General features: G+C 39.9%; 3 protein-coding genes across 4 annotated transcripts; 1 reads left to right on the forward strand and 2 right to left on the reverse strand.

The window, feature by feature from the left end:
- Positions 1–785: 785 nt before the first annotated feature.
- On the reverse strand, positions 786–1,360 carry LOC115762541. The gene has a single exon (XM_030704815.1). It carries the CDS (start codon positions 1,325–1,327, stop codon positions 1,127–1,129), a length of 201 nt encoding a protein of 66 aa, XP_030560675.1. The 5' UTR covers positions 1,328–1,360; the 3' UTR covers positions 786–1,126.
- A 2-nt stretch (positions 1,361–1,362) lies between these two features.
- On the reverse strand, positions 1,363–2,868 carry LOC115762539. Its single transcript, XM_030704813.1, has 5 exons — positions 2,690–2,868; positions 2,406–2,630; positions 2,175–2,346; positions 1,427–2,105; positions 1,363–1,367 (listed from the first exon to the last, which is right to left on the reverse strand). Exons 1-5 carry the CDS (start codon positions 2,866–2,868, stop codon positions 1,363–1,365), a joined length of 1,260 nt encoding a protein of 419 aa, XP_030560673.1.
- A 14,737-nt stretch (positions 2,869–17,605) lies between these two features.
- Positions 17,606–19,668, forward strand: LOC115762542 (fructose-bisphosphate aldolase-like). 2 transcript variants are annotated; one of them, XM_030704816.1, is made up of 3 exons: positions 17,610–18,482; positions 18,543–18,742; positions 19,458–19,668. In XM_030704816.1, the coding sequence occupies exons 1-3, from the start codon at positions 17,684–17,686 to the stop codon at positions 19,551–19,553; spliced, it is 1,095 nt and encodes a 364-aa protein (XP_030560676.1). In that variant the 5' UTR covers positions 17,610–17,683; the 3' UTR covers positions 19,554–19,668. The 2 variants fall into 2 exon arrangements, with proteins under 2 accessions (XP_030560677.1, XP_030560676.1); XM_030704817.1 differs by lacking the exons at positions 18,543–18,742; positions 19,458–19,668 and having other exon boundaries at positions 17,606–18,295; positions 18,357–18,471.
- Positions 19,669–20,062: the final 394 nt, after the last annotated feature.

The raw sequence follows: 20,062 nt of genomic DNA on the forward strand, positions 1-20,062 counted from the left end.
AAGCTATCACCATTGTATTGGCACTTAAGTGCTCGTTAAGTTATGCCTGTTTGAGATTTTGTTTCTGCGGAGTATCGGTCTCCAATTTAGATTCTGTAGGGATCCTAAAATAAAATTGTGTATGCAGGTCGAGACATGGCAAAAAGAACCCCCCCACCCGAAAGAGCTAGGGAACAAGAGGATCCCGCCCTGCCATGCTAACTCAACCACGAGGGGCCTCGGTGACTACTTCCCGAATTATTTGTGAAGATTGGCTGCCAACCGCCGTCACCGTTGCTACCCGATATGTATTGCTAGAGTAGCTTCACCACAGTACATGCCACACATATATGTGTTACATACACAACTAAAAAAAAACCCGGCGCCGCCCAGTTCAAGTAAATATTGAATACAAAGCTCTGTTGGTCACCACACATTTACGCATTCCCCACACTTCCGTTCTATGCCATTACTCAGGTTTTTCATCAGTTCCTCTTCTGCAAATGAGATACAAACTCACATATAAAACTTATATAAATTGGTCTCCCCTCAAGTGCACAAGAGAACAAAACATGTATTTTCATTTATTCAAAATGTTCCTACTTTCATATTTAACAATTATACTTATAAGCCTCGCTCTCAATACGAAGAGGCTTAGATAAATATGCCAATCTGTAGACTGATTCGGTCTTGTCAAAAAAAAAAAATAAATTATTGTGAACTCCCATTCATTTGCCATGACTTGCGGTTTGTTAGATAATATGATTTGTGTTTTATTTATTTAATAGTGACAAATTAACTAAATAAATATAAATATTACCAGCAGCTACTGGTCTTGAACGGGCGACATCTCGCATACTAGACAGCTCAGACACCAAATTCACACAGTATCTGCAAATGGGTTGCTTATGATGTTTGGCGTGGCGAATATATCCTAACACCATCTTCGTGCTAAATTTCGATGAAGTTCTTTCGGCTTGAGCGGAGCGTTGGTCTCCGTACAGACTATTTTATGCATATATGATGAAACACTGATTCTTAAAAAGCTTACTTTCTGCAAAACACAAATTTCCTTTAAATGATAAAGCAATTTTTAAGACTTCGACAACGATTTGAATGCTTCTGCATCTGCTTGCCAGACGGCCAATTAAGCATTTGTCTTAACCAATTTCTTACGTGTCATCAGCGCACTGTTACCAGCACGCATAGTAAAGTAGTAGACAAACTCGATGGCGCTCAGGACGCTGGCGCCAAGAAAAAGACCCAGTATGCCACCAATGGATACAACGACATCCAGTTTGGTGCGAAGCACCTGACGGCGATATTGATCCGTGGGCCACACTGGCATCACAATTGTTACATTGGTATCCCTAACATTGGCAATTATGCTGCCAGCGATTAAAACACGTTAAAGATGTGTGTTCAGAACAAGGGATTCCCAATTTACCTGGTTGATCTTCATAGATGGCTTTCAAGTCGCCCTCCGTGCAGGAGGGCAGGCAATGGCAATGCAGTGACTGTGAACTAGCGCGGAATAGTCTTTTGATATCCTGCAGGACCAGGGAAAAACTTTCCAGACACAAGTAGCCCTTAAGGTCACAATCAGGATAGCGTTCATTCTCATATGGTATAAAATTGTACACGGAGCAGTTGCACAGCTCATATTGATACAGTCTCAAGCAGTCGCTGATGCAGGCACTGAAACTGTACGCCTTGTACATGCTCCATGGCGTAACCTCGTCGGGAAAGTAGCAATCGCGGGCGGCTACTGGAATATCCTTCATATTGGGATCATTCACCATGGCTTCCTTGTGAAACTGTAATGTCTTTTGCTGTCCCTCCCTCACAGTGACTTCTACAGTTGGCAGCGCCGTGGTTATGACATCCTCCTCATTGAGCACTTTAATGATAGCAGAGCGTGTCAGATGCAGTTTCATTTCCGGTTGGCTACCCCGATCCAAAATGGCCGGCAGCCAATGCTTCGATTCGGGCTTATTGTTCTGAAGTGAGTTGAGCAGAAAACAGCGTCCGTACGGCGTGATCATCGGCAGAAAGTAGTTGCAGCAGTCGAAGGTGTTATCCGACAATTTGCAACTGATAAACAGATCCGAGCAATTGAAACCAAACTGAAATATAAAACAATACACATTTTAAAATCGACCTCTTCAGACATAGTACACCTCTTCTCAATATACCCTTGTGGCAATCTTTCGAAAATCTTTCTTGGGGCACTTGGCGCATTCTTCACAATTTTCGAATGGTTGACAGCGCAAAAATGTGCCCGACACATACTGATGTGGAAACAATATGAAGGATACATACGACTCAACCACCCAGTTGTAGGGCTCATTCAAGCCTGTACCCAAGCTGTAAGAAACTTCCAGCCTGTACATAGCATATTTATATGATTGAACTGTTTCACATACCTCCGGATATAATCTTCCACATTTTTCGGAAAATCCGTATTAAATCGCGTTTCGCAAACGGTAATCGATGGAAATTTTAGCATCGCAAATGGCGATAGACTCTCGTGGACTATGCTGACAGCGCGCGAGGTGAAGTCGCGCTGATATTGACTGATCAGATTATAAACGCCTATGGTCGAAGCAATAATGCATAGCAGCCAAAAAATTCGCTCCGTGAAATGTAAACTGCAGCCAAATACAATATCAAGTTTATGTGCATATATACGCGTCTTTTTTACCCTTACTTATGATTGGCTATATAGGCAAAGCCTGCCAGACTACAATTTTGACAGTAATCCCTTAAGTAGGCCACAAATCTCCAGCCTAATACACTCCAGGACTGATTGTGTTTTTCCAGCTTCATATCCGCCCGTTTCATACGCCAATCGCCTGCTAACTGAGTAGAGCTATCCTGCAATGTCATTTATATAAACGGCACTTTTCCTGCAATCCATACTTTGAGCTTGTAGTTGGCCTATGGTAACTTAATTGCATGTGCGCCTGGTTATACCAGCCATTGGCCTTGAAATCCTTTTCCGTCGCTGCCTTTGCCTCTGTCTCGATTGCTCTCACTTTGAGCCAACTCTTGTAGCAGACTGGTCGGTAGGTTCGCTGCATTCAAAAAGCTATTAATTGGTATTTGCTTTGTGCAGGTGTAGCAATAAGGATATAAGTCGACCCCCAGAGCACACGCTCGTTGCGTCAATATATATAAATATATGTACTTATATATGGTACAAACACTCGAAGCAAAATAAATGGTTAATTTATGTGTGAGTGGGTTAACAACAGGCGACAAATGCGTCAACTTTGCATTTAGCAGCTCGAATGTCAGTATTTATTTTACAATGGACTGGTCAAATTTATACATAAGTAAATTATTTAAAGAAGAGAAATGAAATATGCATTTTACATATTAATATATACTATGGAGTAAATGAACAACATAATAAAATTGATAAATGGTCCATTTTATAATTATAAAAAGTATACATTTTTATATTAGTTACAAATTGAATAGGTTTATTTTTGTAATAAAAATACTTAAAATACTTACATTGACAAAACAAAAATTTACTACAACCGATTTGACTAAAAATCAGTTCTTAAATATTTCTTTAATTGAAGTAATAATAATATTAAAATACACTTTATGCTCTATATACACTACTAAATATAATTTACAATGTCCTCTTAAATTCCCAACAATCAAATCCATATTTTTCCACAGCTTTTAAGTTAAAATGCACACGAATTTGCTGGCACCTGTGCCAGGTTTCAAAGCCATAATTCGTAAAGTTTTTAGCGGCGCTACCGACACAGTACTCCTGCCCAATTACTACCGCCAGGCAGGTGGGCTGACAGTCAGGCAGGCGCGGCAGCAGCAGCAGCAATGCAGTAAGTTATTAGACAAAATGACTAAATAAGCGACCCATTCACACCAAACAGCCAGACACACGCCCACACCCATACCCATCAGCACACACGTGTAAAACTCAACTCAAAACTCAAACACTCAACGTGGCATGCATTAAATGTAGTCAACATGTTTTGGTGCTTAGAACTCGACGCTAAATTAGAATTATGCAATTACGACTCATTTACGTTGTTTGCTGCCTGGTGAAAAACACTTAAAAACAATTAGAGTGCTTATTGAAATTTGAACGTTGCCTGCATGACAGCATGCAACATGCATCATGGCCCATGCAACACTATTGCGAGCTTTTTAATTATTTATGCGCCCAAACATGCAGTTAAGTTCTTTTGGTTGTCAGAGTCCAGCAACAATAATTTAACAAACGCATTGTTAACAACACCCACAAGCCATTTTATTTCATCAATTGAACTTTTTTCCTTTGCCTTAATATGAAAATAAATAAATAAAAGGAATTTGTTGCATTCGCGCGAAAGTATTTAAGGTATTTTGTGGTCCGTCGCAGTGGGAAAGGTTTTAATATATTGCCGTACGAGCTAAGAATTTTTATAAAATTATTGCCAATGCGTGTTAAAAATTGTAAAAGTATTTGTTGTTGAAAAAAATTTTAAATTTTCTAAGTCTCCCCATATTGTATTTAATTAAAATTTGTTCTTGAGCTGGATTTCCTTTATACGTGTTTTTTTTTTTCTACTTTGAGTTCTTTTAAGAAAAATTAACGATATTTATTAGTTTAGCCTCATTAATGCTTTCCTTATATGGACTGTAAAAGCAAAATATTTGAGGTGTAATGATTTTAAACTTTATTCATTTCTTTAGTAACACATTCCAACTCAATAATTTCGCTTACCACATATATGGGCTTTACCCGCACCCAATGAAACAACAACACTTATCATTTAAACGAACCACTCTGTATACCCATATACCATTAACATATTTGTGCACTGGAAGTAACTGGTTTTTTGTCTGGCAGTGTGACACAAGTTGCGTTGAATGTCCAATAAAGTTGTTAAATATTTTTTGCACATTGTTGAAGTCGCCAAATCGGAAAACAAGACATTTAAATAAGACCAAAATGCAAAATATTTATGTTAAAATAAATAAAAGGGAAATCAATAAACAGCAACAAGTTGTGAAGTACTATGAATTTAAATGATTTCCTTTGTCGACGATTCATATTAAGCACGACAACATTTTCAATAGCCTGAAGTAAATCCATATTTTAACATTTACGTTTACAAGAGAAAAAATGTCGAACAATTATATTTCTTCTTTAAATGTTTTTATAAAAATAATGCAATAAATGCCAAAAATTAAAAAAAATTTAAATAAAACGAAAATGGAAAAATGTAAATGAAATGCATATGCCAACTCTTATCGACAATATCGATATCCATACTAATTATCTTGAATTGAAAATATAAATACGGCCATTAACATGCATGAAACTGAAAGGTTGAAGTAAATAAAGAGTGGTTTCAATATCCAAAGAAATTGATTCCATAAAATCAGAATACCCCTAAGCTTGCTTTGATGGGTAAAAGTGTTTTGCATTTTGCGAGATATTTGACTTGTGGAACGAGACTCGTCTATTTTTTGTTTGCCATTGTTTTACTTATTGTTGTTTTGGCCGCCTACGCAGCCAGACGAGAGTCGAAAGTTTTAGCTGCACTCTTCGGTCTGGTGGGGACACATTTTTGGCTGTTGTTTTGAAGTCAGATTTTATGTTGTTTACTTGCATATGGAAGTTCGCTGCGTAGCAGCAACAATTTTGCAGGTGTATCGATAAAATGTCAAGCGCAATAACAGTCACAGCAGCATTGACAACAGCAAACGACAGGGCAATTTAAATACTATCATGTGCATGAATAGAGCTAGCTAATGGTCAACTGTGCTTCGTTAGAGGGAGTGTTGGGGGGCTGCGGTTGTTGTTGATGTCGACACACAATTAACTTGAAAATACTTCAAGCCATGTTAAGTGTCAATTAGTTGGCATCAGCTCAGCGCCATGAATACGAAATTAACCAACTGTAATCAATAAACATTATTTACCATTTGCAGAAAAACGTGAGGTATTTGACGATTATACAAGATTTTTGTACCAGAATATCAATCAAAATATTGGAATATTTGTTAAACGGAAGATCAATGCGTTGCGTCCCTACGCTAACAAACTTTTAAAAGTTACAGGTACTTTTATTAAACAAGTAAGAGGTTCTAGTCGGAAGCTCCTTACTTGGGAATACCCTGAACCCTCTCATTCCAACACCAAATGCAGTTCGCGCAACGCTCTCACTTGAAGTAATAAAGATAAATTTAAAAAAAGGTTTCCTTGGCATGGTTCGAACTCGCAACAACTTGTCTTTTGATGCTGATCAGCGATATATACACTTTATATGGTCGAAGATGCTTACTTCTGCCTGTTACGTACATTTGCACAAAAATATTTTACCCTTTCTACCGATTTTTAATGGGTTCAATTTATAAAAAGTTGTGCAAAATACTGTCAGTGATTAAAACGAATGTCGGTTATGTGCCCCTCGGCGCTGAACTCACATAATTTGCAAACATTTCAACTAATGAATGAAATTGATTTTGACCAGCGAAACTAGCCAAAATGGGGAGCCGCAATAAACCAAATAGAGAATCAATAACACTCAAAATGCGATAGGTAAAACACGAATGCCCAAATATAATATACAGCCACAAACAATAAGCGTGTCCAAAAAAACATATAAAAATAAAAATTGCAACAAAAAATCGTGTTCAAGTACCACGTATCGTCGCCTGATCGACTGGGCGGCAGTGGCTGCAAACTGTCGTTCAGCTAGGGCCATGCCCTTTGCCATTCTACCACCCCCACGCCTACCTCAAAAGACTGCCACGATTGGGCAAACAAAATGTGGTTGTTGTTTGTTTTTTTTTTGTTTTTTGTACATGTGCTGACAATATTGCAACAATGTCGGTCAACGTTGAAAGAACAACAAACAAATGCCCACCCACCCATAAAAAAAAACACGGCAACAACACTAAAAACTACGATGAACATTTGGCAGGGACTTATGACAACGGCACGTAAACGATTGTCAGCCCAAATAGGATCTACTTGTGGTCCGGGGCTCGAACTCCGCACTACGAACTAGGCACTAGGACCCAGTTTGCATGCTGCTGCGCCAATCGGCCTTTAAGCATTAAAGTAGTCAGATAAAGACAAGAAAGCAGCGCAGAAGCAATAAAATGCCAATAACAATGCAATAATCATAACAATAACAACTGCAAGCCAAAGGCTGCCCACAAATGTTTCTGCTGCAACAGTGGCAACAGTTGCTGGCAATATCAGCGATAAAAGTTGTAACAATTATCATTTGAAAGTGCATTGTTACAGTTGTCAGAAGCGGCGCTCAAGTGGCTCCTACGGCCGCAGCAGCAGCTAGCAACGACAATGCGAGACTCGACAGCAACTACAGCTCGTGCCGGCAACAGCCACAACAACAACAACGACAAAAACAACCACAACAAACAACTTGTCGACGTCAGCGCTGTGAAAATTAATATGCAGAAACTGCTGCAATTGCAATTTGTTGTAAGCGCTTGAAGAAACAATGAGGATGACGCCGCCAACGCCGCCGACGAAGAAATATTTTACATATTGTGGCATAAATTTTCATGATTATCGCTGAAGAATATCAATTAGCTGCGCGCATTTCTATGGCTTGCTTTGGGGCTTTGCTCAAGCCATTGTCTAATGTGGAGCAGGCGCACATAATGAGTTATAGAATTGTCATTCACATGCGATTATATTGAATGAATTATGGCGAAGCTAACGATGCATTTCAGCATTGCGGTTTGAATAACGAATGTGCATTAGCATTCGATGGCCAAGTGATGGATGAGGAGAGCTTCCATGAACATGAAAGTTGAGAAGAGATATAAAAAAGTGACTTGTCAATTGTTTGCTTGGCTTATTTAACATTTTAAAAATGATCGAACAAACGCAAAGATTGTTAATAATTTTTGCAACATTAATCTCGGCACAAATTTTTATGTAAGATACTGTTAATGGGTCTGCTTCACGCCCAATGAAAATGGATGAAAAGGCGGTTTTATGCTTGTGCTTATATTAGGCGGAAATAAAGCATCTCAGGCTCAACTGCCAAGTCTTGCCAGCCATAGCCGTTTCCTTTATCCGTGTGTTGATGTGAGAGACTACAGAAGCTACAGACTTAAAATTTGAAATATATACAAGGCGAGTTGATTATTATTTTCTTGATATATTTTACCTTTTTCGCAATTGTGACTTGCTTTTTTAAGCATAAGTCGAAAATTATAAGACCTAGATGCACCTAACAAGGTTACCGGTATGTCCCAAATGACGCTATCGAACTCGATCTCCACCTACAATGGTCGGGTATTACCGACCTAATAGCTGAGCAGAATTCATTGTTCATGACCGACTGAATACTGAACGAGTGAACTAAATGTCCGATTTAGATTTTAGAAATCTCCACTCTATCGGGTAACAGGTCCATTTCATCCGGAGCCAAATTGCCGACGAGCTACTGGGGTATCCAAAAGTGATCGCTAGGCGCTGGGTTCGGGGTATCTCATGGATGGCACTTTTTATACCCTGAACCCATTAAAAATGAGTAAAAAGGGTATGATGTTTTTGTGCAAATGTATGTAACAAAAAAAAATTCAGTAGGAAGCATCTCCGACCCTATAAAGTGTATATATTCTTGATTAGCATCAATAGCAGAGTCGATCTAGCCATGTCCGTCTGTCTGTCCATTCGTCTGTCTGTCCGTATATATGAACACAAGGATATCAGAACCTATAAGAGCTAAGGACTTGAAATTTTAGCTCGATAACTTACTCCGTTTCCAAGCAAGTTGGGTAAATATTAAGAGCTAGACTCCCTTGATATGTTGAATATTACATATATGTCAAGTATCTTTCAATTTATACCTTTTTTGCTAGTGTGGTTTTTGAGTAGAGTCAACAGCAAGTAATGCGGTCAGTTGCGAGTTCGAACCCTGCCAAGGGAACTTTTTTTAAATTTATTTGGTGTTGGAATAAGAGGGTTCAGGTATTCCCTAGTCGGGAGCTCCCGACTAGAACCTCTTACTTGTTTTTCACGTGTTTACGTGTTTCACATTTTTTCTCAGAATTAAAGTATCCTCGGTAAAAAGTGTGATTCAAAGACTTTGTGGATGAAGGTTTAAGTTTTGTCTGATTTGCTTCAAACTTATTTAGAGAGCTCTAGATTAGAACTTAATAAATACTTGTTTCAGCGATTTGGGAAATTCCACCCACAACAGTAGGTAATTAGCGAAAAGTGTTCGTGTACAACATTTTCAATGAAATTTGCTTCGCAATTTTTTGAAAATCCATTCCTCCTTGGTGGAAATGGGGGTCAAAGATTTGGTGGGTGAATTATACAATAGGCTCTACAAGTGTATACAAAAATGAAGTTTTTTATTTATTGTTCCCTTAGTGTACCTTACAAAAATGATCATAAAATATATTACGTATTGAACGCTTGCTAAGCTTTTATTAATACTCCTGCATATAAATTCTCTTGCCTAATTGTATAAAGAATAAATTTTAAAGTGAATTTTATTGAAAGGCGCCTTTATTGTTTCTCACACAGTTTTCTCCCATTTGCAAGTCGATGATTCCAAAACTATGTCTTACTCTTCTACTCACTTTCTTACTTTATATTAAATTAATTTGTCGCGTTGGTTTTGTCTGAGCTGTGACAGCAATTACAGCAATTAGCTCGATATTGAAATCCGAAAACGTAGTGCGTTTTAATATTGCAGCCACATAAATCTTTTCATTAAAGTTCTATTAATCAAGAGCTTCCTGTCATAGCGCATAAATCTCTTAACGCACAAAGTGCAGCTACAGTTACACATAGAAACACAATTAGCATTGCAGTACACACACACATTCAAGTTATTTGTCGTCATTTTGGGGGCCAAGCAAATGTGCAATGTGTTGTACTTACAACGATATTTGCCACGCCTACAGCTTATAGCACAGCAAAGCCCACCACCCACAACCAGCCCAGGCAGGTATTAACAGCGTCTGGCAGCAAATATTTGCTTTGGAGATGAGCGCGTGCCTTGCGTGTGAGCGTGCTCGCCACATTTAAAGCCAGTTCATTTGTGTAAATGTAGAACAGTAAAATCACGCATATATCGAGTACATGACCTCGTGTCACGTGCTCGAGCACATCTCTAGCTCGCACAACATGCAGATAACCCGTGCAGCTGCAAAGTGTGGTCAGTCGTCTGACCACCAAGCGTTTTCCACTTTGATTACATTTCCAGAAATGACAACAAAACTCCAAGGGGCCGACCAAGTCCGTGGTCAGGTGCAGTGCATGGCATAGGCGTGGCTGTGGGCGGGTTGTGGAACGTGTCTTGGGGCGTAAAAGTCGTGTTTGTGTATTCTGCTAGGCAATTAACAAGCAATAAAAGCAAGCAGGAGCCAGCGTTGATAAATGTTTTATCATGCCAATCATGCAATTAAGAAAAATACATTTCACAACGCCCAATTGAATTTAGGTTTATCCGAAATTGTGAGCCTGATTGGTCGGGAGAGTTAATTGTTGAGACACGCGCACGTCTTTTGGTTGAATTTTTGCCAAAAATAAGTTTTATTCGCTTGCACTTTGCATGCCAAATGCGGCACTCAACACCTGAGCGAAAAGCTCGACTTTATGAATGGAAACTGAGTCAGCAACAGGCAGCAGCCGAAGACCGCGTGGGTGGTCGCCAACTCAAAATGCAAATTAAATTTCCAAAGCCAAAGCCAAATGCAAGTGCAAAAAAGTGTTACACGACTTACGAGCGCATTCATTGACTGCAAATCGAAACGTGCGCCGGCCACGCCAACGCCAAAGAGCCAACTTTGACGGCGACTGCGACTGCGACTGCAAGAACGACATCAACGTCAACGCCAACGCCAACGCCATTGACAATTACCAGCTGCTGGCTGCCTGGCCGCATGGCTGACTTAACGCTGGCAAGGTTATGGCCCAGAGCCACACAAATATTTGGCATGCCAAACAAAAAAGAAACACCATTGCATTACGCATACGCAATGTACGCCCAGGCAAATTCAAACAAAGGAAATTACTGAGTGTAAAAAATAAATTGAAATATACAGACCAAGCGGCTTACTTTTGACGACTCCATATCGGACAGTGGTAATCAAATAAAGATTTAAAAAATATTATTAAAATAAATATAAGAGCTAATGGAAGGTTTTTGCGCATTTCTTTAATTTTATTCTAAAATTCAAAAAGCCTTTTAAGTTTGCTGTTAATCATAAAAACAACTTTTATGTTAATTTTAAATTAAATTAATAAAATACAAATGTAAATATATACAATTTTTGATTTCAATTAAACTTTAAGAATTTTAACTGTTAGGCTTATAATAAAAAGAATATTTTTGTATATTATAAATTTTTTATTAAACCTTTTTAGACATTTTCTCAAATTTAATAAATCCTAAAATGAACTTGAAAACGTTTCAAACAATGTCATAGTATTTGTCGCCCACGGTGCATGAGTGGCGACGGCATTTTGTTAACAGACACCATACAGTTTAAAATAATTGCCACTGGATGGCAACGCCACACCCCAGCTTCGCATCACCCCATTAATGTTGTGCTCCAGTGCACCCCAATGGGAATCTTGAATGGCCATCGCCGCTAAATGTCACATGCATATAAGCGGAATTATGACAAGCATTTTAACGACTGCCACTGATACGCGCCTCTGGGCTGGGCGATATGGCAACGCTACGGCTGCCCGTAAGCCCATAAAAAGCAACGCGAGATTGAAACCCAAACAACGCAGCCTCCGCCAACCGCTATCGAAATGAAAATGCGACAAACGCATGGCCGATGTACGTGAGATTGCGCCTCTGTTAATTGGCAAAAATTGGCCAAACTTTACCAAAGCGATGGAATGAGCGGTGCGGAGAGGAGTGAGGGGGCGGCCGGGCAACCTCTCAGCCATGTACATAAGTATTTATGCGATAATGCGTAAATTTTAATGAAAAGCAAAAGGAAAAAAGCAAAACATTTGCTTTGCGGCTCGTAAAGTATGCCGCCACCCGAGCAGCGACATCCTTAGCGCGTCTGTGCAATCGGCTGAAAGTTGATTTAATGAGGATTTCACAAAATGGCGTCGCCGTCAAGTGTCTGACATGTGGAAATCTGCGAATTTATGTGGTGCGCACGTGCGTTGCGGTCTAGTCATGTGGTTGCGCGTTCCGGTGGTGTTTTAATTTAGTGAACCTGACGCCAAATTAAAGCCGAAGATAAGTGAAATCAATTGTAAAGGGAAAGAAAAGATTGCATATTTATTTATTTATATCTTTTTCAGCAGCTTTGATTTATTAGCTATTTGTCACCGGCGTTGATCTGTGGCTTCCCTATTAATATACAGCTTCAATTTCTCTGGAGGATTAAAGATTTTTCTGTAAAAGAAATATTCAAAGAAACACCATTGCAGACACATGACATCATATTATTTCAAGGGTGTAAACAATAAATGTTCTGATCTTAAAAGCACCAGTCTTTATTATATAGTAACTCAAGTTAGTGTCGGCGAACAAAAAAAAAAAAAATCGCTATTTCGGTATACTGATGAAACCAGATCCTCACCGCAAGGCTCATAAGCCTTCAAGCATTCAAAGGTTTATTTAAAGAAGAAATTGGAAATTTGAGTTTGAAACGGTTCGGTTGAAAGGCGGCTCGCATCCACCATTTAAAACCCATATAAGGCTTATGATAGTTTCGATAATTGTATCAAGTTGCCTTATACCTAATATTATAGCGGATAACGGATATTGCAAGGGTAGAAAATGTATAAAATACAAATACTCATAGAACTCACTCGCAGTTACCGCAAATAGGCGAGTACTTGCGAGCGTCGGAAGATAATAAAGCTTAAGCTTATATACAGACAACTCACCCGACAGGCAATTGCTACAGGCGAATCCAATTTTGATGAGCTTATTGTGGCAATAGCGAAGACCGCGCAGATCCATCGGCGGTTGCTTGGGGTAATTCAAGTGATAGCGTCTCTGTGGCGACATTAGTAACTGACAAAGCAGGTTCATGCACAAGCCCTCAAAGTCGCTGGTGCCCAAGTAAAAGCCGCCAATTATTTCCGCTGCATGCCGCAGCATATACGACGTATCCAGCTGGAAGGCGCACACTTCGATGAACATGCCTATTTTGTCAACGGCCTGAAAAATATGCATGTGCTTATTAGCGAATTGTATGCACGGTTCCATCGAGCCGCTGACAATAAGTATGCTTCCATTGCGCTTCAAAATGTTTTAGGACGTCACGCTTACAGAGACTAGGATATGTTAGGACCATGCCCATAGCACTAGGTAGTAGAGCAGCCGACAACTTGTTGGTAGCCTGTCCAGATTCATGACGCATGATCCTTATACAGCACAGGTCGCAACTTGGTTAAGCTCTCGGCAATATCAAACTGCTCCAACTGCTGAATGGATGAATATTATTCCTGTTAGCGACTGTCCGTTAGATTACAAGCCCTGCCCGATCACTTACATGGCGTGACTGGAAAACCCTAGAATGGCCAAAATATTTGCAGTGCGCTTTAGCAGATGTGCATTGCACAGGCCGATAAAAAAAGCCGACAACTTTGGTGAAGAGCTCGTCATCACGCGTAACCTAGCTCTGATTCGTACCATAATCTACGATAATGACCAGAACTCCCTTGTCGATACGTCCTGCATAGGCCTCATCCTTCTTATCAACCAAGTGTACAAAAAATTTGCTCACCTGTGATTCGACAGCTCACAAAAATGGCCAGTTGTATCAGACAAGGTAAATCCTAGTTACAGTGTTGGCAAATGAACCAGTGTCAGTGTGGGCAAAGCACTTAAGAAGATTTCAAAAGTTGGAATGATTCCAAATCTCACTGACTTAAGTTGTTTCCTTTGTCACAAGATCATTTTTAAATATCTTTTCAGTCATGGTAAATCTAGGATCAGTGGTACAAGGTTGTACGAAAGAATTCTACATTTTAACACTGAAGAAGTTAAATATTATAAAACATTAATATGCAATCATCCCTTTTCAAACAGAAAATCGAATACGGAAAAAGTGTTAATTTTTAAAAGTGGTTAATGGTCTGTATGTGGAATATGGACAATAACTATACTTAGATTAAACAGAGATAACAGACTCCAATGCTATCTATGTTATTATCTTAAACTATAAAAACAGCCCATTCAGTCAGTTGAAACACCCCATCTACATATGCACAGAATCACAATGAACAATGCATTGTTGCAACATGGCCACACACAAGCATTTTCGCGCCAAGACATGCCACAACGAACACCCAAAACAACAGCAAAAACAAACAGCAAGGCAAACGAACAACAAATAGTGCTGCATAATTATGCAATATGTATAAGAGTTGCTTGGGCTGCCAGCCGAGCAGGGGACAGTGCCGAAAACTTTTTGGCGATTTAACGGCTGATTTGGCTTTTTACTCGATTGGTTCAAATCCTTTTTTAGGCAAATTAAGCGCGAGAGAAAAAAAAAGTTATGAACAGCGAAAACACAAGACAAGACAACACGATGCAAAATTATGAACGTGATTAATTCATAGATGGTGGCGCTTAGCCATTGTTTTGGTCATGTTAAATGCATTGCACGATCCACGACGCGGGGTCCAACCCCGAGGGGCCAACCATCTTGAGCTGGCCCGTTGTTGACATCCACCAACTGAACTCTGGCCAAAAGCTAAATATGATTATGTGCGCTCGATTTAATCTCAGTCGATTTATAAGCACCGCCTACCCCTCCAGGCCAGACCAGACTCAAGACGTTGCCATACTCGTCGGAAAAACTTTTTTTTTATAATTTTTTATTGATTTTTACAAACGACAACGCAATAGCCCAGTCAGCGAACATATGTGACCAGTTGCTGTGGCTGCCAAGCACATTAAAAATGAAGAGATTTTCCTTGAAAATTATGCCACCATACATATATGTGGCGTGTGTGTGTTTGTGTATGTATTATTTTGGTCAAAACGACTTTGTGCTCAAAATTGGAAACCAAAATCGTAAAAAAAAATGCCATGCAGAAACAGCGTGAGTAAGTCAGACAGACACCCACTTTTACGATACTCGCACTCGCACTTCTGGCGGCAGCTGCAAGTAGTTGGCGGATTACGAGTAGCCACTGAGCCACTACAGGCAGACAGACTGATAAAGAGTCAACGACAACAACAACGCTAACATTAACGATGACAAAAAATTGTCTACTTAATTTGGTAATAACAATAATTACGCCTGACTGACTAAACGCTGACCAGCGGCATCATTGCCTGCCTGGCCAAGACCAGCTCCAGCTTCGGCAAAAAAAACGCCAATTTGATATAGCCAATTGACGGTTCATTGAATGCCCTGAGTATGGTCAGTATGGGAGGTACGCAGGGGCTTCAAGTGCCTTATGTGCTACAAAGTAACGTTTACCTAATATGGGATAGTTTTAATTGGGTGTGGTACGTAGTGAAATTAAATTAGACTTGAGAATACATACGATGTTATTAAATAAAAAATACTTTCAGACTTCCAATTGGGGGTTTATTAAAAGGATATTCAGTAAAATGAAATGAACATAGAAAACTATGTTACTTAATGAAATATACTATAATTATTCTTATAATTTCAATTCTAATAACCCATTATTACCATACGAATATCTATTCAAAAATGTAAGTTCATTCCATAGTACAATTAGTTAAGACATACTTAAATTTAAGTATTCAGTAATCCTAGAGCATTGCAAAGTCAACTAACCTGTTGCCAATTTTGTACAGTTTAGTGTGCGCCGCGCTTTTCAATTAAAACGTTTAAAGATAATCAATTAATAATTTTTAAGCTACTGTGACAGCGCCACGGCTGCTGCTACGGCTGACTCAGCGCCACGCTCAATTAGGTGCAAAGACATTTTGAGCCGCCATCGGGTTGTTGCGAAGATTTACAGTAGATTTATTGGCCAGACGTTTTGGCCAGTGCGACCAGCAAGTAGTTAGCAGTGTCTGGCCTAATTGGCGGCTCGACTGGCGCACGGAGCTTACCGCTTGAATATTGATACTGTTGCTGGACTGAAAAACTACTTGACTACTACTCACACATGCACATCCAGATCAATCGAGTCAACTCCAATCGGGTCCAATCGACATATAGACTGCACATTGGCTCCGTCTGATATTTATCGAATTTAATTTCGTTGCCGATCACAGCCGACGCTGACTATTTTTGGCAACTTTTTCACATTCGAGACTCATAATTCGTGCGATAATTTACACAAAATTAGGCAGGTGTCTCGCCAGCGATCCTTTTAAGGCACTCGGTTCAAAAAATTCAATTTCAATAAAAAATCATACAAACAAAAAAAAAATAAAATAAAATAACAATAATAACAGAGCACTCGTTGCGTTTCCCACGCCAATTAGAATTATAGTCGTATGAGTGATATTTTCTTTGCAACTGCAAAATAATTGGTCTGTGCCACAAAAAAAGAAAATTTCGAGAAAAAAATGTGTTTTTAAAATTCAATTTATGCTGTGCAAATTGCCCCCCAACGCTTATAATTTTCATCACAAAAGTTAGCCAACCTGCCAGATAGCACGCAAACCATAGATTGGCAACGGTGCTGCGTATAATTTGTTCTAACAAAACTTTTGCCATAAAATGTGCGTGTGAAAGCCATAAAAAAGAGCAGCCGCCAACGCTACACAGCAATTTTCATTGCGGATAAAATATAATTAATGTGCGGCAAGTTTATCCTGTATACTTTTTTTCCTATGACTTTGTCCAGATTGCTCTCTAATCTGCAGCTATCGAAAAGTAAGTATTTTAAATGAAAAGCAGCCGCACCTTCGCGCCCTAACAAAGAAAACAATTAAAAGTCCAATTAAAATATCATTAAGCCGGGGCTGGGCCTGCGACTGCGGTCACGGCGGTCAATAATTAAGAAGTGATAAACGCCATAGGTGCACCAAAATATTAAACACATAAATTAAGGATAATTTTGTTAATAGCATACAGATTAACAAAGGTTTATTTATGAACTTATAAATTGAAAGAAAAGGAAGCAATATAAATCAAAAGTAAATCTGACAAGGCGATAAATATTATACACTTAAATAGGGTCAAAAGCTTATTTAAACGGTGGTGTTCTTAACTTCTTAAATTGAAAGCCACCCCCCTTACCTAAAATACCTTCAGTTGTCTTGGCAACTTTCGTATGGCGGCAGGTGCCACATCATATACGTTCACTTGCGATTAGAACTCCACATTCAATTATAAAAAGGATTGTGGAAATTTTTTAGGCTGACGCTCAGATGAGGCGGGCTCGTGAGATCGAACCTTACAAATATAGAAATTCGATGTTCCTGTTACAAGATAATAGTGTAATCACATTTGGGGTCCAGCCAATTTTATTTCACCGATTAAGAGATAAATTTAAACACAGAACAATTTGGTGTCTATTTATATGAAGGACTGGCAACAGCTAAATAAATTGGTTCCAATTCAGCTATTTAAATGTTACTTATTCGATTTGAATCTATTTTAATTGTTTGTAATACTAATTTGAATTGAGAACACTGTCTTTTCCATTCCTCATTTTTTGCTGTCAGATTAACAAAATATATGTATTTGAAATTATTCGTATTTGGTGAATTATAATAAAAATAATCGAAATTTTGTGTGTAATAATATGACAACTTACTTCTACTATCCGACTAAGGAAGTGCAGGATGAATTGTCCTGCACTGCCAAAGCGCTTGTCGCTCCTGGCAAGGGGGTCATCACCGCAGACGAATCGTCATCGACTATGGGCAAGCGATTCCAATTGATTGGCGTGGAAAATACTGAGGAGAATCGTCGTCTGTACCGTCAGCTTCTTTTCACAACAGATCCGAAGATATCGGAAAACGTATCTGGTGTAATTATGTTCCATGAGGCGCTCTACCAAAAGACGGACGGCGGAGTGCCCTTTGCCGAGGTGCTGCGCAAAAAGGGCATCATTCCGGGAATTAAGGTAGACAAGAATTCGGTGCCGCTTTTCTGCTCAATGGACGAGTACACCACCCAGGGCTTGGATGACCTTCATTTGCGCTGCGCCCAGTACAAAAAGGACGGCTGCGACTTTGCCAAATGGCGCTGTGTAATTAAAATTGATAAGAACACGCCCTCCTACCAGGCCCTCATGGAGAACGCCAATGTACTGGCCCGCTATGCGGCCATCTGCCAATCACAGCGCATGGTGCCTATTATAGAGCCCGAGGTGCTAGTGAACGGTGACCATGATCTGGATCGCTGTCAAAAGGTTACCGAAGCCCTGCTGGCCGCTGTCTTTAAGTCGCTAAATGATCATCATATCTACTTAGAGGGCATACTGCTCAGACCCAACATGGTGACGGCCGGTCAAAACAGCAACAAGAACAATACGCCCGCCGAAATTGGCATGGCTACCATTTTGGCCCTGCGCCGCACTGTGCCACCTGCTGTGCCCGGTAAGAGCTCAGCTAAGAGGTGCAGAAATGTGAACTGTTTCATCCGTGTTTAACCTGCAGGCATTATGTTCTTGTCGGGTGGCATGTCGGAGGAAGAGGCCTCTGTTAACTTGAATGCCACCAACAATGTGCCACTGTGCAAGCCCTGGGCTCTGACCTTTTCCTTTGGACGCGCTATGCAGGCCTCTGCCATGCGGTCCTGGGGCGGCAAGAAGGACAACGTTCTCACAGCTCAAAGTGAGCTTATTAAGCGCGCCAAGGTAGGTCTTCATAAAATTATTGGATTGTGGGCTAATAACTTAAAGTGGGAAACACAATTATTCTGTCTTTTTAAAAATTCAATGGCAGATATTTTTATACCCTGCACCCATTAAAAATGGGTATAAGGGTATATTGTATTTGTGCAAAATCCAAATGTATGTAACAGGCAGAAGGAAGCATCTCCGACCCCATAAAGTATATACTTGATCAGCATCAATAGCCGAGTCGATCTAGCCATGCCCGTCTGTCTGTCCGTCCGTCCGTCCGTCCGTCCGTATGTATGAGCGCAAGGATCTCTGAACCTATAAGAGCTAGAGACCTGAAAGTTTAGATGTAGGTGATCCTAGTGCCTGCGCAGATCGAGTTTGTTTTGATAATCAATAACTTACTCCGTTTCCAAGCAATCGATAAAAATCGATATCGATATTCTGTTTTTTGGGAAATTTTGGTAAATAATAAGAGCTAGAGTCACCAAACTTGACATATAGCTTCTAAAAGAGATTATATATATGCATTTGATGTTGGAAGAAGAGGGTTCAGGGTATCCCCTAATCGGAAGCTCCCGACTAGAACCTCTTACTTGTTTTTTTTTTATATACTCGGATGGAATTCAAGCTCATATAATTCATTATTCTATCAGGAAGATCAGCCATAAATTTATTAAGTGCATAATTCGATCAAGCTTACAGAACCTTCCTTTTACCTATTCAACAGGCTAACAGTTTGGCCAGCATTGGAAAATACGTACCTGGCTCAGTTGAAGGCTCGGCGGGAGCCGAAAAATTGATAGTCGATGCATATGAAATGTGAATTCCTGCCCAGATATAAGTTACTGAGGAGCAAGTGCCGCGAAAAGCTCCCGATCCTGTGGAAGTTAAAATTTATAATCGACATATACACATAGTAAATACATGTGCATTAAGCAGCATTTCAGTCAATTCACTGGGCAACTGCCCCACTGTGGCATAGTGGCTGCCACTTGGCCGCAGGCCGCATGTTCGGTGCTCGCATCAGCGTGCAACAACTCGAAATATTGTTAACAAGCGTGCAAAAGAGCAAAGAGCAGCAGGAGTAGCAGCGGTGGTGGCGGCACAACACGACTTCTGTTAACTGCAAAGTGTCGCATTAATCCGCGGAGATTACCAGATGGCCACATGGCCAACACGCAGCCAGCGTCATGCGGCGCTGCTGCACTGTAGCTTAATTAACGCGAACGCATGCCAAAAGCCAAGCCGAATCGAGCCGATCCGCCAAACCAAATGACTATGAGCATGTAAAGCAGCTGGCCAAGTATTCAACTTAATCAGGCTCTTCACTAT

The sequence above is a fragment of the Drosophila novamexicana genome, unplaced genomic scaffold (assembly GCF_003285875.2).
Source record: "Drosophila novamexicana strain 15010-1031.04,08,12 unplaced genomic scaffold, DnovRS2.1 tig00000596-arrow-arrow-pilon, whole genome shotgun sequence".
Lineage (NCBI taxonomy): Eukaryota > Metazoa > Arthropoda > Insecta > Diptera > Drosophilidae > Drosophila > Drosophila novamexicana.